This window comes from Lissotriton helveticus, chromosome 7 (assembly GCF_964261635.1).
Source record: "Lissotriton helveticus chromosome 7, aLisHel1.1, whole genome shotgun sequence".
Lineage (NCBI taxonomy): Eukaryota > Metazoa > Chordata > Amphibia > Caudata > Salamandridae > Lissotriton > Lissotriton helveticus.
Genome location: NC_136068.1, coordinates 1,323,147,581 through 1,323,161,007, shown reverse-complemented (window position 1 = coordinate 1,323,161,007; position 13,427 = coordinate 1,323,147,581). Strand labels below are relative to the sequence as shown.

Here is a 13,427-nt window from a genome sequence, read left to right as displayed (position 1 = left end):
AAGGTTCTAATATTACTAAAGACATTAAACTATTGAAGCTTTCTGGCACCCGCCCCACCAGTGACCCTGACAACGGTCGCCCTAAATAATTTTAGGTGCCAGATCCACCTGTGTATGAAACTGTAAAGTGTTTCTGCAGTCCTGTTTTAAAACTGTGAAGCCCAATGAAGAGGTATGTGCTAAATCAACCTAAAAGTGTTGAAATGGACTGTGATGTAGTGATGTCGGGGGCACACATCGAGCCCCAGTAGGGGCGAAGGTCATGCCCAGGTTTTGAATGCTGACAAGGCTCCGGTGTGCCCTGATGAGAAGTGGCTGCACATGGTAGAAAATAATCGAGGGCAGATTTTGATAACATGTTTTTAAAGAATCATCAAGCCCCGCTGTTACAGAGAACAAATGTGGAGGAAACTTTGGATTGTAGTCTACAGGCCTTTGCACAGTCTATTGTAACTGTGCAGTGTTTTCCAACCACGACTGGTGTCTCCATGGTATTGAAATGGAATATCAAAAAGGCCCAGTTTGTTGTTGTGTCTCTGTGCTCTGTAGCTGACTTGGATTGCCATCAGAGTTAATTTCGTGAGTCAAGTACTGGTGATAAAGATGATTTGAATGTAAGGTTTTCCATGAGCATTGCTGCCTGAAGATCGTCACAGGTACTGTCATTTACACTAATTGAAAACTACATATTACTGAGAATGTCGCTTTGGAGCTGTTGGAGAAAATGGGCTGAGCAGGGCTGCTCCTGGTGGGGCTTATATTAAGACTTACATTGGAACTTACTAAGCTGTAACTCAAGGAATAAGCTACAACTACAAGAACTGTCTACCGGACTTTTTTATTTCTACAGTTTCCTTCTTATTAAATTGTTTTGGTGCTTCTAAATGCTTTGCATTTATCCTTTTGTTAAAGGCTGACTGCTCAAAGCCACAGCTACCCAGGGTTGACCTAAGGTTTTTCAGAGAGGCACAACTGTACTTAAGACACGTTTGTGAGTTAATTGCACAGTAAGGTCTCGCAACCACACTATATAATAAACATTTTCTCTCAAAGCACAGTTAGGAACAATGAGAATACCAATATAGGCATACTTAGATGGCAGGGTGGTAAAGGCAAGCTTGCAAGCACACCAGAAGAACATTTAGACAGTGATGTGAATGCCTATCGCTCCACAATAAATCTAGAAAATTAATTCCTGGGGCAAGATAAAGTTTTACTGGGTGCAATACAAAACTCAAAAGAGGCAAAAACATTTAAGATAGTTTTCCCATTAGCAGAGCAAACTCTTCAGTACCATAACTGACAATTTCTGACAGTGAGGACTTAATGATATTGATGGGCACAATGGTTTTCTGTAGTATACCAACAAATGCACAACAAAATGACTTCACATACACTTGACACACCACCTGTCCTGGGGAATACCCAATCAATAGACTGTTGAGGGAAATTTGTATACGCACTTCCCCCCAATAACTCTAATGCCATTGGTGGTAAACAAGTGCAAGCAATTGCCCATGAGACAAATTTTAATAGCACCACAGTGAGCAACACAGATATAGTTATCGGAACCTAATGGAAACCTCACACAGGGTAATATTAAAGCCACCACAAGAAATGCTGACAATGCAAGAGAAACTGGTCTGCCGCCCAGAGCTAGCCAGCCTCTACCTAGCGCCTTGACTCCTAAGGACTTAGAATTCGTATTCCGTGGTCTTTCACAAATAAGCATGGAGATCCTAATTGAAACCAGAACCCAAGTACATGTAAGTGATACATGGTGAAGTGGAACAGATTTGTTCACTTGTTTGACAAGGAAGAGGCGAAGAACAGTAAAACAAGGGATGTTACAGTGATTAGGTACCCTACCTGCCTTCTAAATGATGACCTTAACTACACATCATTTGAGGTGACTGTGGCAGCCATAGTGACATATACTAGGGGGCAGAGTAGTTTCTTTCCTCCACCAGTCCTGCGAAGCTTCCTGGAGGGAGCAAAGAGGATAGCACCACCTGCACCCATGGGTAATCTAAACATGGTGCTACCACGTATAATGAAGGAACCGTTTGAGCCGATGCATATGCAGAACTCAAATACTCAACACTTAAGAGCCTCGATAATAGCCATTATGCAACTAAGTAGGATCATCAAGTGCTGACAGCAGAGAAACCCTACATGCAGATTTACAAGGACAGGGTGGTTATGAGAACACCGCTCCAGTTCCTGCAAATGGAGAGCTCACCCACACACTTTTATACTAATATTGCCGTCAGTTGCTCAGATTCTTCCAGCATCCAAAAACACGTACAGAATCAATTAGATGAGTGGAGGTAATGCAGTAATGCACTACCTTTGACAAACAAAACTGATCAGGATATGGAGCCAATTCTTTGTTTCCTTAGCACCACCAAACACGGGCTCACTGCTGTGCAAGGGACTCGTTGCAAGATGATAAGTACAGACAATCCAAGCATTATACCAGAAGGCAGGAGTGGCACTAGAGGAGAAACCATAGTCCCACTTTACAAGTAAAAAAGGGGGCAACACTTACCTTTTTAGCAAACGTTTGCATTAAAGACATTTGAATGGCAGCTGTGGTCATTCATGCATACCCTCACCAAACACCATTGTGTTGATATTCAAGTGAATAGAGAAGCACAGGTGAAACAGAAGGTATTAAAACACCTGTTTGTTTGCTTTCACTCTCTCTTTTCAACCCAGCCTCCCAAGAAGGATACCGCTAAAAAATCAATGTACAGCTTGTGAATATAAAAAAGATTCATGCTGCCAAAAGAAATTCATTACCTGTAGGAGTAGGTTTGCAGCCTGAAGAACTTTATGGATTCACATGCAGCCTGTGCACCTCAACAGAAGTGATTTTATTTTTAGCTAACAAATTGGTAGGGCCTGAACACTAACAAGGAATTCGTAACAACTGAAGAGGGAGGGATAGAATCTGAAGATGGCACCTATGTAAAAAGACTGCCGTGGCATATATCTGCCATCACAGGGGTAGGATATATTACCAAATTGTCCTCTGTGATGCCAAAAGAAAAAGATTACAGAAGGAATTATTATGTCGTAATTTTTAAAGCTGCAAACTACTCCATCTGATAGAGACTACTAGCCGCAGATTCCTTAACGTAGAATTATCTCCAGGCGTGAGACTGGATCCAGACTTTTTTTGCCACAGCAGCCCGGCGCGCCTACGTCAGTTTTTTTCCTTTTCCGCGTGCAACGCGGATCCGGTTCGTGCTCCGGGCCTGTTTAGGCCCTTTCCTTTGCTTTTGCGTGTGTTGTGAACAGTGTGCGGATGCCTTCGGGCTTTAAGACGTGTTCGTCTTGTGGGCGATTGATGTCGGCGACGGAACCTCACCTCATTTGCATGTGGTGCTTGGGGGAGGATTATGGCTCCACTGATTGTGAGGCGTGCCAACAGTTGAAGCCAAAGTCGTGGCGGGATCGCCGGATGAAACTTCTCTTGGCTCGCATGACCAGATCGGCTTCGTGACCTTGATCAGTTTCTGCGGACGATTTTCGGAGCGGCCGTCATCGTCGTCGTCCTCATCCCTTTCCTGTGCCACAAGAGCGTCGCTCCCCTGTTGGTAAGTGTTGCAGTTTGTCCCCCAGGGCTAGTTTCCGGCCCCGTGTATCGTCCCCCTACCCACCATTTCCCGGTGAGGTGGCTTCGAGAGCCCCGATGGAGACAAATGCGGCGGCTTTGCAGGCCTCGCTGGCTTCTCCTCCTCCTCCTTCACATCCTCTGATGTCGATGGATCCCTTGTGCTATGCGGGGCCCTCTGCGTCGTCTCCGACTGGTACGTATCCAGGGTCGGAGGATGTGGTGCCGTTGGGGTGCGGCCCTTTAGGGGTCCCTCCTTCGGACCACGGCTCCTCTGCTTCACCGCAAACTCTGTGGGTGTCGCTGGAGGTCGCCGGGGGCTTGGGGAGGGTCGCTTCCCCGAGCCACACTCGGCCCTTTAGACAGGTGGCTATTCTGTCTGAGGCCGAGGTGATGCCACTACAGCGCCAGCAGCTGCTGGCCCAGGCTGCGCCACAGAGGTCGGTGGACCCCTCTCGTCCCGTCATGGTCTGGAGGGGGACCCCTTGCCCCTCCCCTGGTCCTTCTCGTCCCTCCATGCAGACGGCTGCCTCGTCGAAGGTCGAGTCGGCCTTGGCGGCGCCGCAGTGGTCGGCAGGCCCCTCTTGGCCCCTCTTGTCCCCTCGTGGGTCGAGGCTGGCGGGACACACCTTGTCACTCCCCGGGTCCCTCTCGTCCCTCCACACAGGCGGTTGCCTCGGACGAGGTAGAGTCGGCCTTGGCGCTGCCATGGGGGTCGGCGGACCCCTCTCGTCCTCCTATGGTTCGAGGCTGGTGGGGGACTTCTTGTTGCTCTCCAGGTGCTTCTCGTCCCTCCACGCAGGCGGCTGCCTAGTCGGAGGTTGAGTCGGTGCCATTCCGGCACCGTCCTTTGGCCACCTCTGCTCCAGCCCAGCCCTGGTCCCCTGTGCTGTGACGTGGTGGAGACTTGTCCGGCGTCTCCTGTGGTGCTGGACGACAACGCCCTGCTCCAGGTTGCGGACTCCACGGCACCGGACAGGGGTCAGGTAGTGGATTCGTCCTCGGATGCCACCTCTTCCCCAGAGGTTGGGCGCCTGCTGGTGTTGTCCTCACCGCAGACGGGCCACCGCGTCGTGGCCTTTTCCCCGACATCATCGAAAGACAGCTCCTTGTGGTCACCGCAGCCGCGGTTTTCGCCGGAGGAACCACAGGTCCCCCACTCTTCGGCGTCTTTCTCCTTTCCGGGCCTGGCCCTTCCCCGCTCCGCTTGGTTTAGGGGATGGCCGCCTTAGTTTGCAGCTGTCGCCCACAGAGGAGCTGCTTTTTCCGCCGCGGGGCCCGCGCGCTGTTCCACGGCGCTGGGAATTTTGCGCTTGTGGGATCCGGCTGCCCATTTCCCTGCGGATTATCTTTTGGAGGTTCTTCACCAGGGCTCTGGTGGGAGGGAGCTGCTGCTCCACTTTGAAGGTTCGCACCATTCATCTTTGACGGGGACTTTGGATCGCCCTGCCTCTGGGGATCCGGTGCCCCAACACCTTGTGCACCGGCACCTTCCAGCACCGCGTGACCCGGTGTGTTTTTCCCTCCACCCCTCTGCCAGTGTTTCCTTTTTGCAGACCGCCTTTCCTTCCCTGGACTCTTTGGGCCGCAATATATTTTCTTTGACCAGTGCTGCTCTGCGGGCCCTTAACGCTTTGTGTGGTGGCTAGGGCTACGTCTTGCTTGTGGGACTCGGCGGAGTCCCTTGGATCTGCAGCTTTTCAGGAGGGTGCTGGTGTTGGCTTGCGGCACCATGCATTAAATGGCCGGGAGCTGGCGTTCTTCATTCTTTGCTCCGCTCTGGACATCTCGGTGGTGCTTGGTCGTGCCATGGCTTCTTTGGTTGCCCTTCGCCGCCATGCTTGGCTTTGGGACAGTGTCTTCCGGGAAAATGTGCGGGAACAGCTGGTGGATCTTCCCTTTGATGGCACCCTTTTGTTCCACACCCTGGCAGACTCGCCCATCCGGAGATTATTGGCGGGGCTTCGGCCTCCTCCTCCTCCCCCTCTACCTCCTCAGTGGCCTGGTCTGGTTTTTGTGAGCTGTTCTTCGTTGTGGCGCGGAAAAGTTCTCTGAAGAAAACTGACGTAGGCGCGCCGGGGTGGGACCTATGTGGCTTCGCTGACGTTACATGCGCGGACGACGCCTGGGCGGAGTCGCGTGATGCCGTCCCCCTGGCGCTCAGGGGTGCTGTGGCAAAAAAATTCCGGATCCAGTCTCACGCCTGGGGATAATTCTACGTTCAGGAATCTGCGGCTAGAATCGTCTCTACCAGATGCATCGGTACCGAAGGTAAGTAACTCGTACTACAAGTAAGTAACCATTTAATTTTTTATGGTGGTGTCTACATATTACTTGTAACTGAATCACTCGGTTGCGCCTTATGAATGAGAAATAACGATGATGTCCACTCGCTTTGTTTTAAATCTCTCAGTAGGAAAAACCTATTCTGCTTTAGATGGGCAGTCTGAGCCAGGTTTTTCAGTGAGTGCTGTGACGCAACTTATTTTATTTAAGTTTTTTAAAAGCAGTTTGATTTTTTTTAAAGCACATATTGCTTAAGTGTGTGTGTGTTAAGCAATGTTCTGTTATCCACTTAACCTTCTGATTGGAGGAGGGCTAGGCTACGTTGCATTTTACATTACACTATGTAACTACTAGGAGATGAAGAGGTCTTAGTGTGGATGCTATTTACAATCTGATATTCCTTAATGGCCCCAAAAGTGTTTTTTACCCTTGGGGAGTAAGCAATTTACCCAACTTATTAGGTACTTTGTAACTTATTGTTGTTTTCTCTCCATTCCACCTCGGGTGGATCAGATTGACGGTTCCACTTTGCGCACCCTCTGTCTGCAGCACGGTCCGCTTATTACATTCCACTTGAACCTAACGCAGGGCAATGCCGTTGTCCGTTACAGTTCCAAGGAGGAAGCTGCCAAGGCACAGAAATCTCTTCACATGTAAGTATCTGCAGACCTATGCTAATTTGCTAAATATTTGTCATTCTTTCACCTACCATCTCTGAGTGATTAATAGTGTGAATTGCATGATGAGAACAGTACTCTGCATTGATTGCTATCCAAATATGCTAATCTATGATCATAAAATGTTGGTAAAACCGAATAGTGCACTTTTAACTATGAAAAGCCCCATCTCTTGATTTAGGTAAGAAATGTTTTAAAGCCCAGCTCTGTGAGATGTATTTTGTTAATCTCCTAATGAGACAGTTTATTGGTTCTGCTGCATTACTCTACTGAGCTATATTATTTGCTTAAAAGTAGTGTTAAAAGCACCATTGATTTATAAAAATGAATGTTTCTAATGGGTATGTTCGAGGCATGTGGGCTGCTGAATTTATATCTGTGCATAGATCGCCGCCTAGTGTTGGGTCCGGATGATTACACATTGTTGTCCTGGAAGAGTCATCGAAGTATCACGAGATAGGTGGCTCCTCCCTTGGACTACAGTGCGCATGGGCATCCTCTCCAACTTCAGATTGTTTTTTTCCTCCATTGGGTTCGGATGTACTTTCTTGACTCAAGTTCGGAATATACTTAAAACTCTTTTCGCGAGGCCAAAAGGCCTTAGGGGCGTCGGTATTCTCTCGTTCGGTGCCCAGTACTTCATCCAGTTCTTCTAACAGGACTTCGAAGGCCGTATTGCCTTTTCGACCTCTAGGCCCCGACGAGCGTTGACGATGGAACGGAGCCCGTTCAAGAGATGCCCCGTCTGCAACTCCAAATACCCTCACATCGATGTGCACCCGGTGTGCAATAAGTGCCTCTCCCCGGACCACTACGAGGCCAGCTGTATGGCCTGTTCCAAGTTCCGGCCGAAGAAAACGCTTCGGCGCGCCGCGCGACAGTCGGCCCACCAGACAGCGCCAGACCCAGAAGATATCTTCGAGGCAGACGACATCGAGGGAGCCGATCAGGAGGATCCTGAACAGCAGTCGGACCCTGCATCGGAGCACGACTCACATTATAGTGTGGACGAACAACAAGACTACATCCATGAGGAAGACATCGTCGAGGTAGGAGACGACGCAGAAGCCATCGGAGCCGTCGATGACGACTCAAGCGATGAGCAAGGCCCGTCCGCAATCGCGGGCCCAATACTGACACTATACTCTCTAAGGCTCAGGTCGAGGCATCGCCGGAAGGCCTTAGCCAAGATCTTTACCCGCATTCTATAGCCCCGCGTCCAGGCCCTGCTAAGAATACTTCTACAGAGCCATCGGTCAATCACCCACTTTCAGCGGCAAAATCGAAACCGACAGCAACTGTATCGAAACAGAAACTGCTGAAGACTGTCCTCGGATCGACAGCCTCGGATTCGTCGGCTCCAGCCCAATCTAAAAGTGTCATCAACCCTACGGGGTCACAAGGGGGCGTCGACCCGAAACACGGGACGCCAAAACCTGTCTCTGCCGTCAAGCACGTCGCGCTGTCGATGTCCGCGCACAAAGATGGCGACACTGGCAAAGGACTCAAGGCTAGAAGGACTGTCGATCCAAAACTTCCAGCCTCGGCGCCGATATACAGCAAGGCCTTCGAGTCGAAAAGTGCACCCGACCCGAAAGAGCACGTCGCGTCCAAGCAGAAAGGCGTACCTGTTGCGCACCGACAGCTCGAATCAACGCAGGGCCGCAAGCAGCCCAGTGATCCTACAAAGTTGGTCGGATCGAAGACGGCAACACCCTCAAAAAAGGTCGGTTCGTCTCCACTGCTTACACAACCTATTAAATATGGACTGCCCCCGACCGCTCAACCAAAAACCTTGGAGCCACAAAAAAGCACCGACACTACCAAGAAAGTGTCGGCAGTTTCAAGGAGTCAGTCCGCTGAAGAGGATGTGATGTTCCTACCACCCTCCTACGACAATCAGTCAAAACTGTTCATCGACTCGGATACGGGTAGACTCATTTACAAACGGAAAATAGTTCCAGAAACTCCTTTGGAGTCATACAAAATCCCTCTAAAAAGGAAGAGACTCGGCAGCCTCACCTGTCCTTTCTGAGCCTGTGGAGTCCTATGAACAAGACTATTCCTATTCGCCCACACGCACCTATGAGGACATAGGGGAGGGATACAATGAAGATGAGTTCAATTATCCTGCTGACACAGATCAGGATGAACAGCAAACCTGGACTGACCCTGTTGACCCTGGTGAGCCACACAGCACGCCTGATACCCAGTCCTATACCATCAAAACCTCGCCTACTGAAGATACTGCTGCGCTTAACACTTTGATTAAAAGGGCAGCCAAAAACCATGATGTGGCCATGCATGCTGACCCAGTAGAGGAGGACTTTATGTTTGATAATTTCTTGACTTCTGAAAGATCAGTAAAAACATTGCCTATGCTGAAGGGTGTCCTTAAACATGCTACTGACATCTTCAAGGAGACCACAAGGGCACGGGTTGTAAACCCAAGGATTAAAAAGAAGTACCGGCCTGCGCCTGTAGACCCTACGTACATCAAAGGCCAGCTCCCGTTGGACTCCCTCGTGGTGGCTAATGCGCGTAAAAGGGAAAACTCTCAAACCAGTGGTGATGCTCCCCCTCCGGACAAAGAATCCAAAATCTTTGAAGCATCTGGCAAGCGAGTAGCGGCTCAAGCAGCAAATATTTGGAGGATCTCCAATACACAGGCCCTATTAGCCAGATATGATAGGGCGCACTACGACACGTTAGAGCAGCTACTGCAACACCTGCCTGAGGCTTATAAGGAGGGAGCAGAAATGCTGATACAGGAGGAAAAATTAATTTCAAATGCGTCCATCAAGTGTGCACTAGATGCAGCAGACACGGCAGCTAGAGCCATAAACACAAGTGTGATGCTTAGAAGGCATGCCTGGCTACGCATCTCTGGTTTTAAGCCGGAGATACAAACTACTTTACTCAACCAGCCGGTTAACCCTAACTTTCTCTTTGGTCCTGATATAGACACCACCCTTGAGAAAATTAAAAAAGACACTGAGACAACAAAATCCATGGGGGCTCTGCAGTCACAACAGTTCAGGGGCGGTTCCTTTCGTCGCTCCGGTAACAGGGGAGCCTCCAGAGGTCAAGCATCACAGCAAGCACAATACAACAGAGGGGGCTCGCAGACCACCTATAACAAAAACAATAGGGGTGGCTATCGTGGGAACAGCACAAAAGGCAGAGGACGCAGAAATAATAACAGATCCTCCGCCACTAATAAACAGTGACGTCTTGTCACTGCCCCCCGACCATATAACACCAGTCGGGGGGAAGACTTCAGCAGTTCCTGCCAGTCTGGGAAGACATAACGACATACAGGTGGGTGACAGACCTTATCCAATACGGCTATTGTCTAGAACTAACCTCCACTCCACCCAACATACCCCCAAAGCACCGTCCTATGTCCGCAGAGCACATGCACTTATTGCAGCAAGAAGTACTCTGCATGCTGCAAAAAGGGGCCATAGAACTCGTGCCTTTAAATCAGCAGGGTACAGGGGTGTACTCACTGTACTTCTTAATCCCAAAAAAGGACGGGTCTCTCAGGCCCATTCTAGACCTCAGACCCCTGAACCAGTACATCTTGTCAGAATATTTTCACATGCTGATTTTACATCAAGTTCTACCATTGCTCAGTCAGGGGGACTTCCTAGCAACCCTAGACCTGAAATACGCATATTTCCACATCCCCATTCACCCAGGACACAGAAAATATCTCAGGTTCACCATAAACAACCAGCATAACCAGTTCAAGGTCCTGCCTTTCGGGGTCACCACTGCCCCCAGGGTGTTCACCAAGTGCTTAGCGACAGTGGCGGCGCATCTTCGGAGACAACACATCCATGTCTATCCTTATCTGGACGACTGGCTTGTTCAGGCAAAGTCAGCCCAGCAATGTGCCAGCCACATGTCCCGCACAATTCACTTCCTACACAGTCTAGGATTTTCACTAAATTACCCAAAATCACACCTTCAACCCGCACATGTACAACAGTACCTGGGTGCGACAATCAACACTCTGACAGCGACAGCGCACCAAAACTCTGCCAGAGTCAACAGCATGCAATTGCTCATTCAAAAATTCAGGCCCCAACACTCGCTCCCAGCGCAGGTTTTCATGCAGCTAATAGGTATGATGGACTCCTGCATCTTTATAGTCCCTCATGCAAGGCTACACATGCGTCCGCTTCAGGAGTGCTTAGCACGACAGTGGAACCAGACTCAAGGACATCTGAAAAGATGCATATCAACCTATTGGAGCTCATGGCAATTTTCATGGCAATGAAGGCATTCAGACTGCATCTGTGCCACAAAGTCGTGCTGATCCGGACGGACAACATGACTGCCATGTATTACATCCAGAAGCAGGGAGGTACGCACTCTCCACAATTGTCTCATCTAGCCCAGAGCATGTGATTGTGGGCCATTCAAAGGAACATGTTCCTCATGGCGGAACATCTCCCAAGCAAAGACAACCAGATGGCGGACCTGCTCAGCAGGCACAGCCACCAGATGCACGTGTGGGAGATACACCCCTCAGTGCTCCAACCATATTTCCAGCAGTGGGGTCATCCAGAGATAGACCTATTCGCCACAAAGGAAAACGCAAAATGCCAAACCTTCGCCGCCAGGTTCCCACACCCGCAGTCTCAGGGCAATGCGATATGGATGAACTGGTCAGGCAGATTTGCGTACGCTTTTCCTCCAGCACCGCTCATACCGCTAGTGGCATGCAAACTGCGGCAGCACTCCATGACGCTCATCCTAGTTGCTCCAACGTGGGCACGGCAAGCGTGGTACACCACGTTCCTAGAACTTTCAGTGGTGCCTCACCAACGGCTGTGACTCAAGCCCAGTCTTCTCACTCAAAACCGTGGAGACATTCAGCACCCAGATCCGCAACAGTTGAGCCTTGCAATATGGCTCCTGAGGTCATAGTTTGGCTACCTCAACCTGCCCCCTGACTGTATGAACATTATCAAGGAGGCAAGAAGACCTACAACCAGGGCATGCTATGCGGCCAAATGGAAGAGATTTGTCATTTACTGTTCTCATAATGACATAAATCCGCTAGATGCATCCACGCAAAACAATATATGTTATTTGTTGCACTTATACAGATGCAATCTGGCATATAGTTCCATTAGGATACATTTGGCCGCAATGGCAGCTTATCTTCAGAACAGACAGCATCTTTCTCTTTTTAAAGTGCCCGCCATTAAAGCTTTTATTGAAGGGCTCAAAAGAGTGATTCCTCCCAGACACCCTCCTTCACCTGTCTGGAATCTAAACATAGCTCTCACCAGACTAATGGGACCACCCTTTGAACCTCTTCACTCTTGTGAGATACAGTTTCTAACATGGAAAGTGGCTTTTCTAGTGGCAATCACATCGCTAAGGAGAGTTAGTGAGCTTCAAGCCCTAACTATTCAAGAGCCATTCATACAAATTCATGCTAATCGGGTGGTGCTGCGTACCAACCCGAAATTCATGCCTAAGGTGGTTTCGCAGTTCCACATTAACCAAACCATAGAACTGCCCGTTTTCTTCCCAAATCCAGACTCGGTGGCAGACAGAGCACTGCACACGCTAGATGTTAAAAGAGCTCTCCTGTATTACATAGACAGGACGAAGGATTTCAGGAAAACTAAGCAACTGTTTGTTGCCTTCTCTCCACAACACAAAGGCAACCCCATTTCCAAGTCAGGTATAGCCAGATGGATTGTTAAGTGCATACAAATCTGTTATCAAAAAGCTAAACGCACATTAACAGTTCCCCCAAGAGCGCATTCCACATGCAAGTTAGGGGCATCCATGGCTTTCCTAGGTAACATTCCTCTAGAGGATATATGTAGAGCAGCCACATGGAACACCATACACACATTCACCAAACACTACTGCGTGGATGTACACTCCAAACAGCAAGCTGCTGTAGGTCAGGCTGTTCTCAGAACTCGTTTTCAGACTGCTGCAGCTGGCAGGGGCAACCGCCGCTAAGGAGGATACTGCTATTTATTCTGTGCACAGATATAAATTCAGCAGCCCACATGCCTCGAACGGAATATGCTACTTACCAGTATGCATCTGTTCTTGGCATGTAGGGCTGCTGACATTTATATCGCCCGCCCTCCTCCCCGGTGCCTGTCGCAGCTGTAGCACTCAGAATCATTCTCAGGCATGGTCATCACTTACTGTATTACACTCCATCTCTGCCACAATGGCGAAAAACAATCTGAAGATGGAGAGGATGCCCATGCGCACTGTAGTCCAAGGGAGGAGCCACTTATCTCGTGATACTTCGAAGACTCTTCCAGGACAACAATGTGCAATCATCCGGACCCAACACTAGGCGGCGATCTATGCACAGATATAAATGTCAGCAGCCCTACATGCCAAGAACAGATGCATACTGGTAAGTAGCATATTCCTTCCCAGAGATTCCTCCTTTGAACTCCTCCCCAGACAATTAACTAGACCCAGAAACATTTCCAGCAACATCAGGTCACCGATGCCTGGTGGTGCCACACACAGTATCGATGCTGAAGTCATGAACACTCCAGAAATTACATGTAGGGTGCCACATGCACAAGTGATGCCAATAGCCACACTTCTCATACGTGGGGTCCTGACTCATTCCTCTTCTGAGAATTGTTTTCAGGTTTATCTTATTTTTTTTCTATAATTTTGTAGTATGTCACCTTCAAATTCTACCAGGTTCAGGAGGTATGAGCAGTGGTGGAAACAAATGTTAGTCACTGACTAGCACAACCTCTGCCTTCGGTGTCTGGGTCAAAAGCACGGTTTGGCTGCCTTTAAGATATATAACAATTAGTGGGAGC

At 49.1% G+C, this 13,427-nt stretch overlaps 1 protein-coding gene across 8 annotated transcripts in view; it reads left to right on the top strand.

Moving 5' to 3' along the window:
• TNRC6C (trinucleotide repeat containing adaptor 6C) overlaps window positions 1–13,427 on the top strand; it is a 992,178-nt gene that overhangs the window by 944,022 nt on the left and 34,729 nt on the right. For all 8 annotated transcript variants that reach the window (XM_078654625.1, XM_078654629.1, XM_078654624.1 and 5 more), the window contains one exon: window positions 6,422–6,561. In XM_078654625.1, the coding sequence (XP_078510751.1) occupies window positions 6,422–6,561 (140 nt within the window). The remainder of the gene's footprint in view (window positions 1–6,421; window positions 6,562–13,427) is intronic.